The 20,432-nt window shown below is 39.8% G+C and overlaps 2 protein-coding genes across 2 annotated transcripts; both read right to left on the bottom strand.

The window, feature by feature from the left end:
• Positions 1-7,615: 7,615 nt before the first annotated feature.
• On the bottom strand, positions 7,616-9,747 carry LOC134543045 (polycystin-2-like). The gene has a single exon (XM_063387752.1). It carries the CDS (start codon positions 9,700-9,702, stop codon positions 7,999-8,001), a length of 1,704 nt encoding a protein of 567 aa, XP_063243822.1. The 5' UTR covers positions 9,703-9,747; the 3' UTR covers positions 7,616-7,998.
• Positions 9,748-17,136: 7,389 nt separating this feature from the next.
• On the bottom strand, positions 17,137-19,134 carry LOC134542950 (polycystin-2-like). Its single transcript, XM_063387575.1, has one exon. The coding sequence runs from the start codon at positions 19,085-19,087 to the stop codon at positions 17,300-17,302; it is 1,788 nt and encodes a 595-aa protein (XP_063243645.1). The 5' UTR covers positions 19,088-19,134; the 3' UTR covers positions 17,137-17,299.
• Between the last annotated feature and the right edge of the window lie 1,298 nt (positions 19,135-20,432).

The raw sequence follows: 20,432 nt of genomic DNA, 5'->3' as shown, positions 1-20,432 counted from the left end.
ATGAACATAAACCCACGTTAGGGGACATACCAAACGTATTGGTATGCCAAATGAAACTTTATGATAGTGAAAATACCAAGGAATTTATTTTGGTAAACTAAAATAGTCATAGTAAAGAGTAAATTCCAAGGTTTAAAAAAACCCACATTATATTGGTATTACATCAAACATAATACCTACACATTTTCCTCATAACCTTCTGTCAGAGCAGTGGTTATACTGCGCGGTCAATATACTGAAACCGCTCATTAAATCTCGAATAAAAGCTACCAACAAAATAGAAATAGAACCTCTATTAGTCGCGCATGTTGGCACGCTCGTCGCCTCTGATCACTGTTTTCATATTTATAATATTTATCCACATTTTTCTAGTTTGTACATTCACAACACGTGTGTGAGTTTCATACAAGTGCTAATTATATATTATGTGCTAATAAATTATATTCAGTAGTGATTTAAATTGAATATTTTGATTAATATTATTTACTATTCGTAAATATTAGTAAAATAAAATTGTGCTTATATACTTTTTCAAGTGCTCCAATATAATTGAGGTTAACTATCCGTATGTATTATTTATTAATATAAATTAAAATATTATTATTTAATATAATTAATACTAAATATTATTATATTATTAATGTTAAATATTTATTATTAGTTATTTAATATTTACAAAATAAATAAATAAATTTAATAAAACATGTAATAAAAAAATTGTGATAAAAATTAAAATCGAACATCAAATTAAAATATTAATTTTTAATATTTATTATGAAATTGAATAAATAATAAATATTAATAAAAATAAATGAACAAATTAAAAGTTTTTAATAAAAATGAAAAGTGAATATTAAATTAAGAAAATAATAATATTTAAAAAATGAATAAACATAAATTATTTTTTTGAATTTATTATTAAATTTATTTATTTTCTTTTATAATATTAAATACGTAATCAATAATAAAAATTTAAAATTAAGAATCTTATATTTAGTACAAATTAAGTCATATATATTTATTATTCTCTAAATTTTATTTATTTAATTTTTCAAATTTAAACTGAACTTTATTGACTGTGTTGACTATCTTTTTCCAGCCCTTTTATAATTTTATTGTAATTAATTATTTGCATGCAATTTAAAACTATTTTTAATGATGCCAAAGAAGTATACCTTCTCACGCGCGTACATAAGTACACGCACCCATTTTTTTATGTGCCATTTTACCCTTAGAGCAAGTTTAAATTTAAAGTTTCATTGTTAATTTAATTGGTAATTGTTGGAAACCTTAAAAGTTATGTGCAATTACGTAAATTAAAGTTATGGCCACGGTAACGTCTACAGTCTTTTGAATTAAGTATTTTAAATTTTAGGTTTCAAAGAGTTGTACCAGGAGGGTGAATCACACCTGGGCTTACAGAGATACTGCTCGCGAAGTCGCGAGGCAACATCAACCCTGTCAACTCCACAGCCTCACAGTACCACAACCTGGCAGACTCACAGACTCACAACACCACAGACTCACAACACCACAGTCTTAGCCTCAACTTCACAGCCTCACAGCATCACAACCCCACAGATGGAATAAAGTAATTTTGTGTCGTCAATGCAGCAGTACATGTGTATTGCCATAGCCACTGGTGCGATAAGTGTATTCGAAATGTGTGTTCGAACTGAAAGATTAGAACGTGATCAGCAGTCGGGAGTTTTACGAGAAGTGTTGTGTTTGTAATCAAGCGGCTTCTTCCTGCGATTATCTCCACGACCTTGGATGTTTACAGTGTCTTGTGTCGCAAAATGCTGGTTCATAATCAGCCCTCTGGTCTCTGTACGTCGTTGAAACGTTGACTGCATGCATGTTTGTTTAATATTTTACCACTAGTTAAACACACCGTTATTTCCACCTTAGTGATATCAGTGTTCTTTCAAATTTGGGAGGGTGTTCAGCCCAAGATAAACTTCCCTAAAATAAAATCCGTCTCTACACAAGGTGGGCTAGAGGCAGAAGAACTTATATATATAGCAAAACGTTATACCAACAACGCCTGTATTTTCACAGCCCTCGCAAATACTAAATGACGTGCAACCAGTGGTGTACGCAGGGGATTGTATTAAAAGGGGGAGGGAATATATCCCCTCCTCCCGAAATATTAAAAAAAAAAAAAAATGTACAAATCTATTATTCCCACCAACAAAAGGTAAGAATTTAAAGCAAACAACAGGCAAAGTGGTTCTATCCCCCCTCCCCTTTTTTTTTCCAAAATAAAATTCTCTGTACGTGTCGGTTTAGTAAATTGTGTTGAAGATTTTTGATTGTAGCATAAAAGTAACGGAACTCACAAAATTTTTCACGCCCTCTTAACGGAACTTGCACTTGGGAGAACATGGGTTCGAACCTCGGGTTAGTCACTCTGATTTATTTTTTTCAATGATTTCCCAAAATTACTTCAATCAAATGCTGTGATTTTTTTTGTGTGTGAAGGTCATGGGCGATTGATTATGCAATCGTTCTCCTCTTCCTTAGATGTGTCCATCTGTAACATTGAATATATATAACTTATAGAAGTCGCGAGGGGATAGGATTTATTATTCCAATTTTCGGATCCAAAACTGTGGTAGTTGTTAGCTCCGCCGCTAGACAGCTCTTCTTTCCACAAGAGGGTGCTCGTAGTTACCAGCTTCCACGCCAGAGCGCTGTAGCGTCGCTTTTTTCAAGGTCATGCGCGTAATTCTCTGTCTCACTCTATCGAGAGGCGGTGTCTTTTGTTGAAATCCGAGCGCTTAGATACGGGCGGGCGCAACTGAATTGGAGGAGTACGGCCACCGAAAAAAAAAAGTGCGGTTAAAAGATGCCAACATCATAATTTAAGTTTTAATTATAAGAAAACTACAGAAATTTCTTAAACGTAATAACTTAAAAAAAAATACTGACATTCGTAGTTCAGAATTTATAAAATGTTGTGTTAACGGAGTGGCTCATTGAGTAAAATGGCAAAACATAATTTGGAATAATTCTTGACAACGTTGAATGATTTTGGTAGCTATGAAACAACTATGTCTGCGATGACTGTTCAAACGCGTGCACGTAATGTTATTAGTAACTGAAACTAATGGTATGATGTCATACTTTGTGGCTATGCAGTTTATAATTTTTTTTAACATAAGATGAAGCATTTTTACATAATGTTTTGGTTGTTTCGTAATTCAAAATAAATAATCTTAAACGTTATATGGTGAATATTCCCAGTAACGAATGACCACTAAAAAAAATCAATTTTGGCAACATAGATCTGAAAAGTTAACGATTTACTATGTTAAGTTGCTTATAAATAACGCACATTTCCCGGATCTCCAAAGAAAATAAGAGTTTTTGTTATAGCATTGAGTTGCCACTCTTTACATTCCTTGCTTTGAGGTTAGATACACAAGTTATGCTCGTAAAAACGATGCGCAAGTATTTTGAATACAAATATATTTTCTTTTAATAACCGAAAGGTAAATAATATTTCCATGAAATATAATACAATTATTTAAACACAGACAACATATAAGAGCTATTTTTTGTTTATTATTCCATCTGGCGTGATAAATATTATATTTTAAAAACAGTTTGTGGATTTTTAATATAAAATAAATATTTATTTATGACATCAATTTAAGTTGTTCAAAAAATTCACTTTGGTATGAATTCAACCACATTCATGTTATTCAGGGCATAAAATTAGAAACTACCAAAAAAGATTATCTACATTGCTGTTTTGTGTAAATCTGTGCACGGACTTAGTAAGTGATATATTTATAATTCCTCATTTTATCAACCCATTTTAACACAAGAGAAAAAAGGATTGTATACTAAAAATTATTATGAACAGTGAATATTATTTTGCAATAATAAATATATTTTATCATCGTATATTACGGATGAAAAGTTTGTATTTCCATCTAATCAGAAGAATTATGACACAGTTAATTAAATTGCTTTACAAGTTTTTATTCACATGAAAATCATTAAAAATTGGTTGGGAAGTTATATAAATATACAAAAACAAATCATTATACATACAATTTTATTATCTTAGTGAATTTAAATTAATGGTGTCCCAGTGACTACTGCGAAGGAAAAAATCTTGCGAAAGGTTTCCTCGTAATTGAAATTCGTCAAAAAAAATTTATCTCTCATTTTTGGTGACATTTCTGACAAGTTGTACGATGAAATTTGTGATTGGCAAATGAATGTTGTGAAGCAATAAACAAAATATCACATTCGTGAACTACAAATGTATAGTTTTTATTTTATAGTAAAAGTATATCTAATAACCCGTGGCTTTGCTCACGTAATTTCCGGGTATTGCTGATATTCTACCATTTTAAGAAAAGTATGTATTAAATTCCAAAGATTTTTGAAGAATTATACACAAAGAACTGTCAAGTATAGAACATATTTAATAAATAAAAATATTTTTACGACTTATTTTTAATTGGTTTAGCGGAAGCCTATTTTAACTTTTATTTAAAATTAAGTACCTACCTTATTTTCTATCTCCCGGTTTAGTGACTTTGAGGATATATTTTTCCTTGATGAAATCTTAACTCTTTTCCATCTGACGAAGAAGCCAATTAAAATGTAAACTAAGACTCGCGCACTTATTGTATGTTAAGACTGCCATCGTTTTAAATTACTGTAATTTTTTTAGTTATAGTCATGCTTAGGATAATAACATAATACGCCTTATTACGCATACATTTCAGTATTCATGAAACCAATGCATTTTTATTTGAAATGTAGAGCAGTTACCAAATTTCTTATCTCTCATATTGATTTTTTGGTATGGCTAGTATTACTTAAACTAAATTTTTGAATTTTCACTGATGTACTCTTTTCCCTTTTCTATGTGATTTAGAAAATATAGCAATATACGTAAACCAATTAAACTAAAATCATCCTGAATTTTTATTACCGCAAAAAGTTAAATACAAAAAATTTTAATATGCGTATTTTATTATTGAATGTATATATATCTTGCCAATACTGATTTAGTGGGTTCCATTTTTATTTTAATTTTTTAAAATAATATCTACCCCTTTTACTACTTAATAGATAACGTTGAATAAGAGAAGGTTGTTTAAGGTATGTTGATTTTCCTTGCCAATATCTAAAAGTAAATTTGTACAAACGCGAAATATAGTTTAAATAAGTATTTTACTTTTAAAATAAAACCATATTTTGAACGGAACACTGACTATTGACCCAATACAAAGTTTTAATAGCTAATTTTCACTTCACTCGGGTACAGAATCCCATAATTCAGTGATTCCCGTGGCTAGCTTCTTTTGGTATTTCATCATTCTCAAACGACGGTAAAGGAAGCTCCTCTTCAAGGTCGCCTAACGATGCTGATAAGACCTGCCGGGTAATTTGAATCGTTGGTCTTGGATTTTCGGAGGGGTGCTGGGGGGGGGGGGTGAAGGATGATGTCACGACTGGGCTGGTTAACCTAGTTCTGCCAAATACCACCAGGGGCGTATACGGCCGATACCCAGCGATGAAAGCGATCGCAGCGGCGGAGCTTGGAACTACAACAATTCTTCTGAGAAACCGGACAGAAAATTTAACCTGGGCTCGCGACTTCTATACATTATATATATTCAATGTCTGTAATGAGTTAGCTTTCGACGAAACTAAATAGTCTTCAATAATGTTCGCAGGCTTTCACGGCCATTGTCTGAAGTAGCTTGGCTTCTGGGTTGTAGCCGCGTCCTTGGCGCATATGTAATTCACCGATGTTTCGGTCGGCATTGCAGTCGCCATCATCAGGGAGCAATGGCGACTGCAATGTCGACCGAAACGTCGGTGAATTATTATTCGCCAAGGACGCGGCTACAACCCATAAGCCAAGCTACCTAAATAGTCTTCGTTATCTAACCCGATAATGAGTTTAAAATTACAGCTATCGGTCAAGTAACGTATCTTGGGCAAGCACATCAATGGCAATGGGATCCGGCATGGTGGATGCGTGGTTCAATGTTCAAAACAAAACATCGGATGGAGCAGCTCTCTATGAATAAACAGTCGGTGCCTCTCGGCCGCGCTATATTTAACCGCTGGGAGCCCCGGCCTGTGCCAAGCCAGACGAATGTTGTCCTCTCCCGTGCTCACTACATGTTGGAGGGGGGAGGGGGGGGCTGAATAGTATCCCCTTGGAAAGGGTACTTTTCATACTTTTGGTCGCGGTAGTGTAGCTGGGTAGAAACTGGAAAAGGTACCCATTCCGATTTCTTAAAATGTTTCGGTTTTAATGCAAATATGCACTGGAAAGATATCCCCTCGAAAAGGATACCGTTCAGGATTTTCTGTACAATGACACAGCAGAAAATAAACTGATTTAAAAAAAAATGCATGTTATTTTCTGCTTTAAAATCCTGAAAGTTATTCCCTTGGAAAGGTAACCTTTCCAGTTTGCGACATGTTTGTGCTCGCTCATAAAATCCTGAAAGATATCCCCTCTGGAAACATATCCCAAAATGGCTGTCAGACAAGTGATGTATCGATACAGGCCAGATGAAAGAATGGCATGAAGTAAACACATCAGTAAAAATACCTTATCTACAATTTTACATTTGATAAATGTTAATTTATTAGCTCCCTATAACGTTTAATCGAGGCTAGGTTAAGTTAGGTTAGGTAAGGTATTCTGTGGACACTCCCGTCCAGCGCTACCTATTATGAAACTGAGGAACTAGGTGCTTGTATCGATACATTACTTGTATGGCAGCCATTTTGGGATATGCTTCCAGAATGGAAAACTTTCAGGATTTTAAAGCAGAAAATAATATGCATTTTACGAAAGCGGAAAGGATACCTTTCCAGTTTCTACTCATTTACACTAGTTACCGCCACCAAAAGTATGAATGGTACCATTTCCAAGGGCTACAATTATATCGCCCCGCTGCACGAGGAAGCTTTTTGAATCTTCCAATCCAGTTGCACTTGTGATCACTAGTGACCACGTTCCAGCCACTGCTGTTTCTGCCACTGCGCTCTGACACTTCGCCTGCTTTGTGCATGCGCCTACAGTTGACTCGGCAGGACTACACGGCAGGAGACTCGCCCCAAAGGAGCAGCTATCTGCGGGCCTTAGCACCACCTTCAGAGAACAGGACCAGCACTTGCCATCTACCTCCTCTCTTCTGTTAAAGAATTCCCTTGTGTCACACTGACTTCCCTCACAGTCTCTCTTGTGCTTGTCGATCCTCAAAATGCCGAGAACTTGTTGAGCTATTTAGGAAATAAATTTGATTGAAACTGAATTTTTTAAATTGTATATATGTGCGTTTCATGCATTCAAATACATAAAGGAGATACATATTAATTTAACTGAACACATATTCCGTAAACATTTAATATCTAATTCCCTTCAAACAGGTATTCCTGCTATTTTTATAACCAGTGCAAACATTTCGGGCATGATAGAAAAGACTAACTTCCTTCTGCAAACAGAAAATTTTATTAACTAAATGGTATGTATGTACTTTATTTTAAAAGCGCAATGTAAAATGCACGTTATAATATATCCTACACATATATTTTAAGAAACATATAATATTAAAGCATATACATATTAAACACAAATTTAATGGTCATTTGATCAAAAATTCTCAAATAACACTAATAACGCTTTGTATGCCCCTTGAAATAAAGCTATCTAAGACAACAATAACATTATGGAAGCCATTCCACATACATATGGGTGATGTTCCGACAATTCAGAGCCAAGATAAAATTATATCAACTCAGTATTTTTTTCTGAGAAAAAAACCTGGAAATTCTTTCAAGGACTAAATTACAAGTGTCATTTTGGTCCCACATTATCCTGATTATAATGTTTCACAACGATAACACAAAATAGCAGGTAATTTCACGTGGCAAAACAAAAAACAAAACATAATTCGAAGTGGTAAATAAACCATAATCCGGGAAGGGTTGACCATGGTAACACTAACTGCCATCACCAGAAGCCACTTCTAGAGTCATGTGCACTTTGTCTGTGAGGGCGACCATTTTTTGTCCTGCTGCATCCACTCGCTGTTTCAGATCAGTGAGCCATCTCACCGCTACCTCTGGGAGCATCTCGGCATCCTGCAGGCAGCCTAGCGCATTCCGCAAGTGATGCGAGTCCACATGTTGGCCACGTCGCACGCCCATCCTCGACAACACCGCTGCCATGTCCTCGTCAGTGAGGCCTTCTTGTTCCAGCAGTAGTCGCAACTCTTCTTCGCTCGTGACCTTCCCCTGTCGGTAACTGTACTGGCCCCACACCATCTCCTTCCACTGGTCCCACAAGTTGCACCTCCTTGAGATCTCCGACATCACATCTGTGTGCGACCTCGCGAAGATAGCCAGAGGGATGCTCCATAGAACGGTCAAGACGAGCGACAGGTAGACGAGCAGTATCATGGGTCCGAACACAGGTCGCGACCTTTGGAGTTCTTCCAAATCAAAGTCCCACAAGAGCGCTCTGAGAAGCGAAGTTGTGGTGGCTCCGAGTGTACTGTATTCGTGCAAGTGGGGACCCAGTACATGATGAGCTAGGTGGGTGAAAGCAAAAACTAAAAGCACAAAGACCATAAAGAAGCCAAGGGAGTTCAAAACACACGACCACACAGACACCCTTATCTTGGCCAGAGTGCTACTTCCAACTCGGAGGAAGTAAAAAATTTTCAGCCAACACAGTGAAAGTGCAATTGATGTTGTCACTTTTACATTAAAACCGTTTCTTGCCAATATTTCAAAGCTTGGTATATCGACACCATCTGGAAGTTTATCCAGTGTACTGGCGATGAACAAGTAGTTTTTGATCCCGAATCTCAAGGATATAATGCTGCCTATTGACACAGAGAGGTCAAAATAGTTCCAGAACCTCGAGAAGTATGTTAGCTTCAGGTACACAAGTCTACAAGCTTCTAGCAGCAAGAAGTAGACATTAAATGTCATGCTAATCATCGCACACACGAAAATATAATAATCCTTGGACTTGGAAAAGAGAGAAGTCCTTGAGACCTCAAAAAACCAGGACGGTAGGGCATCGCCTGTTGGAGGAAATTCGACCAGCAGCTTGGCGATTAACAATTGGTCCACATTGACACTATAGACGACTACATCCACGAATACTGCTCTCGTTCCTCGGGTCAGCCAGTTGTTCTGCCGGAGCGCTTGAATAGCCTGCAGAGCGTCAATCTTGTTACTTGGCAGTTCAAGGTGATACCCGCCTCCACCATACGTCGCGACGAGACCTCGGTAATAGTCACTGCCCGTATGGGAGAAAACCCAGGGACTGGTCGTACCTGGACCAAAGGCCTCTCGGTCTTCTGTGGAGATTGTATAGTGGCCATAACACGAGTCTTGTAAGTATTTCAAATGGGAATGTACCTCACACGAGTTATTCTGAACTTTCGCCTGTCTCAGCCTTGGTCCTCCAACAATAATGTTACCGTCCATTTCACCAGGTTCAGGGAAGAGAGAGTCCAGCATTGGACCTTCCGCGAATATCCAAAAGTCTTCAATGTTCCGTATGCCAGCCAAGCCAAAAGTTCTGGATACGAGTAGTTTTTCCATGTGTTTGTTGAAATAGTGGCTGTTGATGTTCATCGAGCCAAATCCAACAGAAGAAAACACGATTAGGTAAACAGCAAATGTCATCATGTTAATAAGAAATGGCTTCGTATTACTGCAATGCGGTTTCCGCACATATTTATATAACCAACCTAAAAAAGCCATATCTAAACTCTTAAATCATTTCCAAATAATATTCTTATTTGAATACTTTTCCGTGTTTCACTTCAAAACTCCACATTATTATTATAAAATATTATGTAGGCGTTGACAGAATTTTTTTAACAAAATATTTGTTTTGTTTTTTCGTTCATTTTTTATTATTTTTAAAATACATTGCTCTATGCAATGCATTGTTTTTGCAATGATATTAAAATCGCTATTTTATATGTAATTAGTTTTAATTTCCATTACTATTAATGTCTATACTAAATAAAATAGTAATAGATATATATCAAATTTCATAATTTTTATAAGAAATTGTTTCATATTACTGCATATTAAACAGTTAATTGACATAATCAGGTGAGATTCTGAATAAAATAAACAACTGCGAAAATTCTAGCAAGTACCTAATTATCTACTCTGCTTTTTTATTTATTAACAAAAAAAATTACACTTTTCCATTTTCCAATAACAAAAAGTTTTAAACATACAGTACTAATTTATTATTTGTAGTGGTTGTTTGTATAAGATTTTGTTTCAGACAAATGTTTTAGGTAATATTTGTAGGGTTTGCAAACAACGTGAATCGATCTGAAAGTGTGCCTAGTAACAAAGTTATTATTATTTTTATTTTTATTGTTAGTTAAACCCTGTTTATTCCACTCCTTGCAGTAATGGCAGATTGTATAAAAACTTATTTCAGACGAAAGTTGTAGATAATATTTCATTGTTTCGTAATAAATTAGAATTAATTTGATAGTTTACATGGTACGGAAATGTGACACTTACCTATATAAACGTTTTAGTTGACGATGGTTTTTAGGGTCTATGGATCATGAAACGAAAAACTACGTAAAATTTTTCCTCAAGTTGCACCTTTGAAACGGCTACAATGGGCAGTATTTATTTGAAATCTACTTAGAATTCCTAGTTTCTTCATGTATTTATATATACCTATTCAGTTTGACTATTTTTTTTGTATATCTACATAGAAAGATACCTAGCATTTAAACAAACCTTTTATAAATATGAATAACACACATCATTTATATACTTGTGACCCGGTTTTTGCTAATTATAATCGTGACAACCACATTTATATTTGTCAGGTTTGTGAACTTTTAGTACGATTATTAATTGTACGAGAAGACGAGAAGACAGAGGAGTTAAGAAATGAAAATAAGGAATGATTAGCAGTATGATTAGCATTTCCCCCGAAACGTGAAGGAATTTGGCCGAAATATTTAAAAATAAACTCTCTAATCTGAATATATATTTTGTTTTCTAATTTTGGGAATTTATTAAGCTGCAGTATTTCTGGTTATTTTATTACTATTACACGAACTACAAAAATGTGTACACAATATAAGAATATATTTTTAACTGGCTGGGAAGGCGAGATTTAATGCAGATTGCAACCGTTCACTTTTCTCGCAAGTTTTAGGACACGTAGCGGCACACTGCGGTGAAATAATGTACTTTTAGGATGCGTCAGTTGGTTAGAGAAGATTTTGAACGTAGTGCATGTGGTGCTATATAATCGATATATTTGTTTTTATTGTGCTGAAAATAAATGTTTATTTTTTTGTGGATTTGTTGGGTTTAACCTTTAAATTAGTAATATTCCGTTAAACAGTGCTTTATTGTAGAATATATTCCAAATGCAAGTTTTATCTTTGTGTCGGAAAACTGTGGGCAGATATTTATGTGTCACTTTACAACTTCTTTCTTGCTTCATTCATCGTCATGAAACATGCGCTATTCTGTATTTTCGTAGTAAAACTTTTTTGAGTTATTTTATATAGTTTTTGTAACATTTTATACATATTACTATATTATAAAACTTTAGTTATACCTTTGATACCTTTAGTGATACCTACCAATAATTAATTGCTGAACACTAGCACCACATATGATTGTCAAACTAGTGGACACCTCCCTGGCCGAGTTAAAAAAATATATATGTGTGTGTGTGTGTGTATATATATATATATATATATATATATATATATATATATATATATATATATATATCATTGACACTTTGAAGCATTGGCTGGCCCTCTCACTCCCGCGCTGTGGCCATAGGTGGCATGGCCACTTGATTTTATATTTATTTTAATTAATTTTGAATTATGGCTGTGACGTAATTTTAGTTTTAGTATTTGCCCTTTTCCTTTTTTTTATAAGTATTGGTCTTTTATAAGTTTTGTTAATCTTATTTTTAAATATGTTTTTATATTATTTTTTTTTTTAAATTGTTTAGTTTCTTGATATTTAATTATATCGTTTTGGACTTTGAATCATAATACGGTGTACGACGCTTCCCCCCCGTGAACATTCAAATGGACTGTTCCAAGGCAATAAGGTGGTGGGGGAAATACGTCAAGAGGGACGGAATGAGCTGTATGAGGGAGTCGTCAGCTAATCGCCGTGGTGAACGTGTATGCGCTTCGGGCGTGACGAGCGCGGTGATGGCTTGTGGTATTGGGCCGGCGGGGACTCGTGAATTTTTTTTAACATAAATCAGCTGACGTATATTGAGCTTCGGGAAATACTTACATTGTGGCGGGTGCTGCCAAGAGGATGAAGAGTCCACGCTACATTTTTCGTTAATGAAGTATTTAGCATGTGTGCTAAAGTACAGCCGGCTAAACTCCGGGCCAGGAGGTCCGGGGTGGGATGCGACGTACAACGTTCAATCCAAGTAAGTGATTCCGGCTCCGAACTTTTGCCCCTGTAACCCCGGGGCGTTGATATAAACTTTGCCCACCATAACAGTGAACAATTTAAAAATAACTTTTGCCAAAAGACCCTAATTCCCACGTCGAGTGTATGTTGCGTCCTCGTACTCATTTTTATCGAACCTTCCATCAAGCTTGCCATGAAGCGTCGTAAAATAAAATCACCCGGGTGTAATCAAGATGTTTTAGAGTGACATTAATTTTCACTAACTTTTATTTGAATAGTATTGTAATTTATTATTTATACATATATATATATATTAAGAACGGTTTTTGTATTAATGTCTGAATTTATTTATGCGTTTATTGCAGTATTTATTATTTATTGGTATATATTAAAACATGGCTATATTAAAAGCCTCTGTAACTTTATAGGGCAAAAGGTTTTAGATATAATTGTAATTTTTTTGATATTTGGTCGTAAATTAAATTCCTTACCATGCTCATGCGCAAATGGTCTCATTAAAGTTTTTGACATTTTAAGTAATTACGTTCTTTTCATTTTAAATACTATTAATCTGTTCTCTTCCTTTTCTAAAAACTTTTTGAATAATTTATTTATGAATTTTGGGGCACTCGTTTATCGGAGCAGCGTGCAAAATAATAATTTAAAAAAGATAAACAAGATTGGAGTGTTGAAGGCTGTTCCCAGACGGGTGTCTAACTTGTGGTGGTGTGACAACGGGAGTGTCAACCGCGACAGCGCCTCAAACCAACTATCATCATCATCATCATCATCACATTTTGCAAGCCGAGTAATTAAAACTTAGAAACCCAAACTCAAAAAGACAAAAGTGCACCATCTTCCAAATCTCATGAGCACTCTTTGTGTATGCAATATACAAACTGTGGCAATTAGAGCACAGGGCAGGCAGTACGACTGAAACAGCTTACACTGGGATTTAAACCCGTTTTTACAAATCTGTCAGTTATGTCCTCCCACTTTATTCGTCGCATTGCCCTCAGCAGCTCGGCTCACTATCATATGGAAGTTCCCTCCGAGCCTAGCCCCTAACCGAGCATATCCGCCACTATGTGGCAGGCACCAGCATGCTCAACTCGCCTGGGACAACAGTTCCCTCCGAGCCGAGCCCCTAACCGAGCATATCTGCCAGTGTGTGGCAGGTACCAGCATGCTCAGCTCGCCTGGGACAGCAGTTCCCTCCGAGCCGAGACCCTAACCGAGCATATCTGCCAGTGTGTGGCAGGTACCAGCAAGCTCAGCTCGCCTGGGACAGCAGTTCCCTCTAAGCCGAGCCCCTAACCGAGCATATCTGCCAGTGTGTGGCAGGTACCAGCATGCTCAGCTCGCCTGGGACAGCAGTTCCCTCCGAGCCGAGCCCCTAACCGAGCATATCTGCCAGTGTGTGGCAGGTACCAGCATGCTCAGCTCGCCTGGGACAGCAGTTCCCTCCGAGCCGAGCCCCTAACCGAGCATATCTGCCAGTGTGTGGCAGGTACCAGCATGCTCAGCTCACCTGGGACAACAGTTCCCTCCGAGCCGAGCCCATAACCGAGCGTATTCGCCAGTGTGTGGCAGGTACCAGCATGCTCAGCTCGCCTGGGACAGCAGTTCCCTGCGAGCCGAGCCCCTAACCGAGCGTATCTGCCAGTGTGTGGCAGGTACCAGCATGCTCAGCTCGCCTGGGACAGCAGTTCCCTCAGAGCCGAGCCCCTAACCGAGCATATCTGCCAGTGTGTGGCAGGTACCAGCATGCTCAGCTCGCCTGGGACAGCAGTTCCCTCCAAGCCGAGCCCCTAACCGAGCATATCTGCCAGTGTGTGGCAGGTACCAGCATGCTCAGCTCGCCTGGGACAGCAGTTCCCTCCGAGCCGAGCCCCTAACCGAGCATATCTGCCAGTGTGTGGCAGGTACCAGCATGCTCAGCTCGCCTGGGACAGCAGTTCCCTCCGAGCCGAGCCCCTAACCGAGCGTATCTGCCAGTGTGTGGCAGGTACCAGCATGCTCAGCTCGCCTGGGACAGCAGTCCCCTCCGAGCCAAGCCCGTAACCGAGCGTATCCGCCAGTGTGTGGCAGGTACCAGCATGCTCAGCTCGCCTGGGACAGCAGTTCCCTCCGAGCCGAGCCCCTAACCGAGCATATCTGCCAGTGTGTGGCAGGTACCAGCAAGCTCAGCTCGCCTGGGACAGCAGTTCCCTCCGAGCCGAGCCCCTAACCGAGCATATCTGCCAGTGTGTGGCAGGTACCAGCATGCTCAGCTCGCCTGGGACAGCAGTTCCCTCCGAGCCGAGCCCCTAAACGAGCATATCCGCCAGTGTGTGGCAGGTACCAGCATGCTCAGCTCGCCTGGGACAGCAGTTCCCTCCGAGCCGAGCCCCTAACCGAGCATATCTGCCAGTGTGTGGCAGGTACCAGCAAGCTCAGCTCGCCTGGGACAGCAGTTCCCTCCGAGCCGAGCCCCTAACCGAGCATATCTGCCAGTGTGTGGCAGGTACCAGCATGCTCAGCTCGCCTGGGACAGCAGTTCCCTCCGAGCCGAGCCCCTAACCGAGCATATCTGCCAGTGTGTGGCAGGTACCAGCAAGCTCAGCTCGCCTGGGACAGCAGTTCTCTCCGAGCCGAGCCCGTAACCGAGTGTATCCACCAGTGTGTGGCAGGTACCAGCATGCTCAGCTCGCCTGGGACAGCAGTTCCCTCCGAGCCGAGCCCCTAACCGAGCATATCCGCCAGTGTTTGGCAGGTATCAGCATGCTCATCCCGAGCCTATGGCGAGTGGGCTGTAGTTTTTTACAGACTTTACACTATTTCAGTTTTCCCCTTCATATGATAATGTGTTTTAATATCAGTAATGGTTTTGGGAGGAGTTCATAAACTTTGACGCCGTCGTCGGTGCTCCCTCTGAGAGCACAGGCCGTTATGTGTCCTCAACACCTGATCAGTGCCGTGCCTCGAACACGCCCGTGCGTGTAACGTAGTGCAGTGCCCCGAACGGCGTGACGTCAGTCACGGCCTCCTACGTGTGCAAAGCGCCCAGCCGGGTGTGGCACTGCGCAACTAAATAATCTGTTCATGCATTCGATAAAACATGCAAAAACTAATACTTGTAAAATAACTAATAATTAATGTTAATTCAATAATCATTTTGTAAACTAATATTATTCACAAAACTGGCCGAAATCATCTTCCCGCGCTCCGCTGTTTAGCGCGGAATTCCCCCCCCCCCCCCCCCCCGGGCCGCGGTGGCCAGGGAGGCTAGTCAGTCGTCATCGGTGACTCGCCAGGGCCGGCAGCCCCGCGCACGGGAAGCACTCACCTTTCGCACCAATTCATCATTAACTACAATAGGTAATTATAGTCAAACCGTTTCAACAGCTTCCCGGTCGGCCCTAACCGGCCGTATGAGATTTCGTACGGTCTTTAAATATAATGTGTGGCTCGCCACCGAGCCTGTCTTGTGATACATAAGTTAAATAGGCGACCCGCCAAGGTGCCTGCGCCTCACGCTATCAAAACCCCCCACGGAGAATTAGTTCATCGCCCACGCGGGGCGGCACAGCGCCAAACGCAAGAATAAGTTTACGGACGATTCATCAACTGGGACGTGCGACGGTCACGGACGTGATATCCCGCCGGATTCCGCCGTGCCCGTACCCAGCATAACGTGGCCCTCGCCACCACGTGGAGTAGCCGCCATTGTGTGACCACCTGAGTGGGACACCCGGACCTGGTCCGAACCCGGGACTAGCCCTAGTGACTTTAGTGTATTGTTTCAGTGTTTAGTAACTTTGTGTAACCCGCCGTAAGCGTACTTCATATCACGCCCCGCCCAGACTCTCTCGGGCGCAGAACCAGGCTTGCCGCTCACCTGTGCATTCATCTCGCCTCTCGCCGGGTAACTACCCTTCTTAATGTACTAGCCGCCGGGCCACTGAGCGGCCGTAACGAGTACCGCCAAGAGAGGGTGGTGTAGGTGGATCATAGGTCGACGATGAAGCGGCCAGTCGCGTGAGCGTGTCAAGTGTAACGTGTGCGACGGAATAAACCAGTTAAAAGTACGTGTGTGTTTTTACTAATACGGCGTCCTGGGAGGCCATAACAGCCCGGGGAGCCCTTTGCCGACGCGTCCCTGCCTGCAGCCACGAGGCCAGGAACCCCGCCCTTGAGATCAAAATTAATCAAAACATTTCTAATTCACGTAAATTCAAATCAGGCAGGGGGGACGGCGTCAACTTTCATCGCACTCTTCGATTACTGTGGGGCTTAAGAAGTAAGGTAATATATATAATTAGACATATTAACCAAAAATTCTACAGTTACAAAAGCAAGATCTATTTTCCAGATGCCAATGTAAGTTTCTGAAAGGATAATAATTGATGATTTAAGTGCATACTTTCGTTATGAGCTAATAAAAGTTAAAATACATATCCAAAAATACAGGAAATGATTGTAACAATATTTAACAGTCGTCATTTACTACACTTAACTATTGAACAAGAATGTGTCCACAAAGAAATCTCTTCGTTGCAGAAAAGTAGAAGTGCTGGAGTTGTTACAGAGTAAGATAATGATGGAGAAACTGAAAAATTACACGCAAGTGCGTTTCCCTTTAAGGAGTCGTAATAAAACAGTACATTCAATCTACTACTAACTCAATTTTCCAGATTATGTCCCTAACACTTTATTTTAATTAGATCAATGTTATAACCAAAACAATTAAATATATATCAGTTACATTTCTATAAAAAAAGAAAAGATAGGTTTACTGAATAAAATAAAAAAGTAATACAAATAGAACCAATAAAGGAACTATATACCTCTAAGGGCTGAGCATGGCATTACCAGAAGCCACATCTACAGCCTCGCGCACTCTGTCTGTGAGGGCGACCATAGTTTGCCCTGCTGCATCCACTCGCTGTTGAAGGTCAGTAAGCCATCTCACTGCTGACTCTGGGAGCATCTCGGCATCCTGCAGGCAGCCTAGCGCATTCCGCAAGTGATGCGAGTCCACATGTTGGCCACGTCGCACGCCCATCCTGGACAACACCGCTGCCATGTCCTCGTCAGTGAGGCCTTCCTGTTCCAGCAGTAGTCGCAACTCTTCTTCGCTCGTGACCTTCCCCTGTCGGTAACTGTACTGGCCCCACACCATCTCCTTCCACTGGTCCCACAAGTTGCACCTCCTTGAGATCTCCGACATCACGTCTGTGTGCGACCTCGCGAAGATAGCCAGAGGGATGCTCCAAAGAACGGTCAAGACGAGCGACAGGTAGACGAGCAGTATCATGGGTCCGAACACAGGTCGCGACCTTTGGAGTTCTTCCAGATCAAAGTCCCACAAGAGGGCTCTGAGGAGCGAAGAAAAGGTAATGCTGACAGTGCTGTATTCGTGTAAGTGGGGACCTAGTACATGATGAGCTAGGTGAGTAAAAGCAAAAACCAAAAGCATGAAGACCATAAATAAGCCAAGGGAGTTCAAAACACACGACCATACAGACACCTTTATCTTGGCCAGAGTGCTACTTCCAACTCGAAGGAAGTAAAAAATTTTCAGCCATGACATTAACAGTGCAATGGCAGTTGTCGCTCTTAGAGCGAGGCTACATACTGCCAAAACCTCGAACTCCGGTATGTCAACACCATTTGGAAGTTTAGCCATGGTACTGGAGATTAAATAATAGTATTCAATCCCGTATTTTAATGATATAATGCTGCAAATTGCTACAGAGAAATCAAAATAGTTCCAGAATCTTGAGAAGTATGCTAGCTTCAGGTACACAAGCCTACAAGCTTCTAGCAGCAGAAAGTAAACATTAAATGCCATGCTAATCATCCCACTTACAAAAACAAAGTAATCCATGGACTGGGAAAATATAGTAGTATTTGAGTCCTCAAAGAACCAGGACGGTAGGGCATCACCTGTTGGAGGGAATTCGACCAGCAGCTTGGCGATTAACAATTTGTCCACATTGACGCTATAGACGACTACATCCACGAATACCACTCTTGTTCCTCGCGTCAGCCAGTTGTTCTGCCGGAGCTCTTGTATAGCCTGCAGAGCGTCAATCTTGTTAAGAGGCAGGTCAAGGTGATACCCGCCTCCACCATACGTCGTGACGAGACCTTGGTAATAGTCACTGCCCATATGGGAGAAAACCCAGGGACTGGTCGTACCTGGACCAAAGGTTTTTCGGTCTTCTGTGGAGACTGTGTAGTGGCCATAACACGAGTGTTGTAAGTATTTTAAATGGGAATGTACCTCACACGAGTTATTCCGAACTTTCGCCTGTCTCAGCCTTGGTCCTCCAACAATAAGGTTACCGTCCATTTCACCAGGTTCAGGGAAGAGAGAGTCCAGCATTGGACCTTCCGCGAATATCCAGAAGTCTTCAATGTTCCGTATGCCATCCAAGCCAGGAGTTCTGGATACGAATAGTTTTTCCATGTGTTTGTTGAAATAGTAGCTGGTGATGCTCATCGAACCAAACCAATTAAACGAAAACACGAATAGGTAAATAGCATATACCATCATGTTTATAAGAAATGCCTTTGAATTACTCAGTTGTGGCGTAGCTACATACTTAACCAACCAAGCTAAAATTGCCATCTCAGAATTACTTATATCAACTTCAAATATGTTTTCTGATTTTAATTCTTAACAATGTTGTACTTTAAAACTCCACACTTCAGATTTTAAAAAAAGCCATAGTACTGAATAAAATGAAGGGTTGTATTATTGTAACTGATATATTTCAAGCGCAAATTAACATTTGTAATTAACTTCTCTATGCAACGAACAAATAATATATTTTTTTATGATTCGATAAAATGATGTATTCACACTGTCAAATATTTGACAAAGATTTGGAGGAGCATTTTTGGACTAAAAATGGCTTCAAATTTTCTCCATCAGATAATGATGAGCTGATGATTTCAAATACGTATGTTTGAAATCATGTCACACTACTTAAGTTTGTTTTATGCCTGAAATCTCAATATTTTAGATTTTTACATTAATTTGATATTAAATATTGTATCACAGTGCCGACTGAAATCTTTCAACTTGTTATGATTGTAGTGCATTGTAGATTTTTAACCTTTTTTATTCTCGGCTACTACCTTCCTGATGGTGTTGAATAAGGATAAATTACTAGGGGTGCCAGTTGGCATACTGTTCTACCCGTGAACCAACTCACAGAGTGTAGAGACTCTGGTTGCCCTCGGGTGTGTGACATCGCCATGTGGAAAAAGAGACATTAAAACGTTATGGACAGGACCTCAAGTTAACTGGGTGGTTGATTGATGATTATCACGCAAACAACTTGTAGCCTCTCGTGTTAAACACACGAGGGGAACAAGGAGTAGGAAGGAAACAGAGTGTGGCGAAAAGTCATCGAAAAAAGCTATTACAACTGAATACATTTATTACTGATCATACAAGAAATTATTCATTACAACATTAATGACGAAAACGTAAACAGTTCCTATTTGTGGCGTGGCTCTGATTCGAAAGTCTGCGAACAGAAACATTTAGCAATTATGAGACACGTGAATGCAGCTTAACACATCAACATTACAATCGCCCGTGCTCTCATACTTGGCACGCCGCTTGGCGCTGGGTACACCGTCAAAGAAAAGCTAAGTTACAACGTACATAAATTCCCAGACTGTAAAAGAAAATAACTAACCAAAACTCTCGACTTATGCAATATTGTTGACCTTTATACACAAGACGACTAATACATATAGCGTGTTTTTACGTAGGTACGCAGACCTCTAATAAATAACCTAACACCTCGTCGACTATTGTCGAGACGTATTTCTGCGGGCAAGTCGGCGCATGGATTACCAGTGACTATCTGCGCAAACTATCTTAGCGCGAGAACTGCTCGTCGGTGTGGGCACTGGGATTATTCTTCGGGTGTCACTCCCGGGTTTCGCACCTAAGTGCT

This window comes from Bacillus rossius (assembly GCF_032445375.1).
Source record: "Bacillus rossius redtenbacheri isolate Brsri chromosome 9 unlocalized genomic scaffold, Brsri_v3 Brsri_v3_scf9_2, whole genome shotgun sequence".
Lineage (NCBI taxonomy): Eukaryota > Metazoa > Arthropoda > Insecta > Phasmatodea > Bacillidae > Bacillus > Bacillus rossius.
This window is presented reverse-complemented; position numbering and strand designations above follow the sequence as displayed.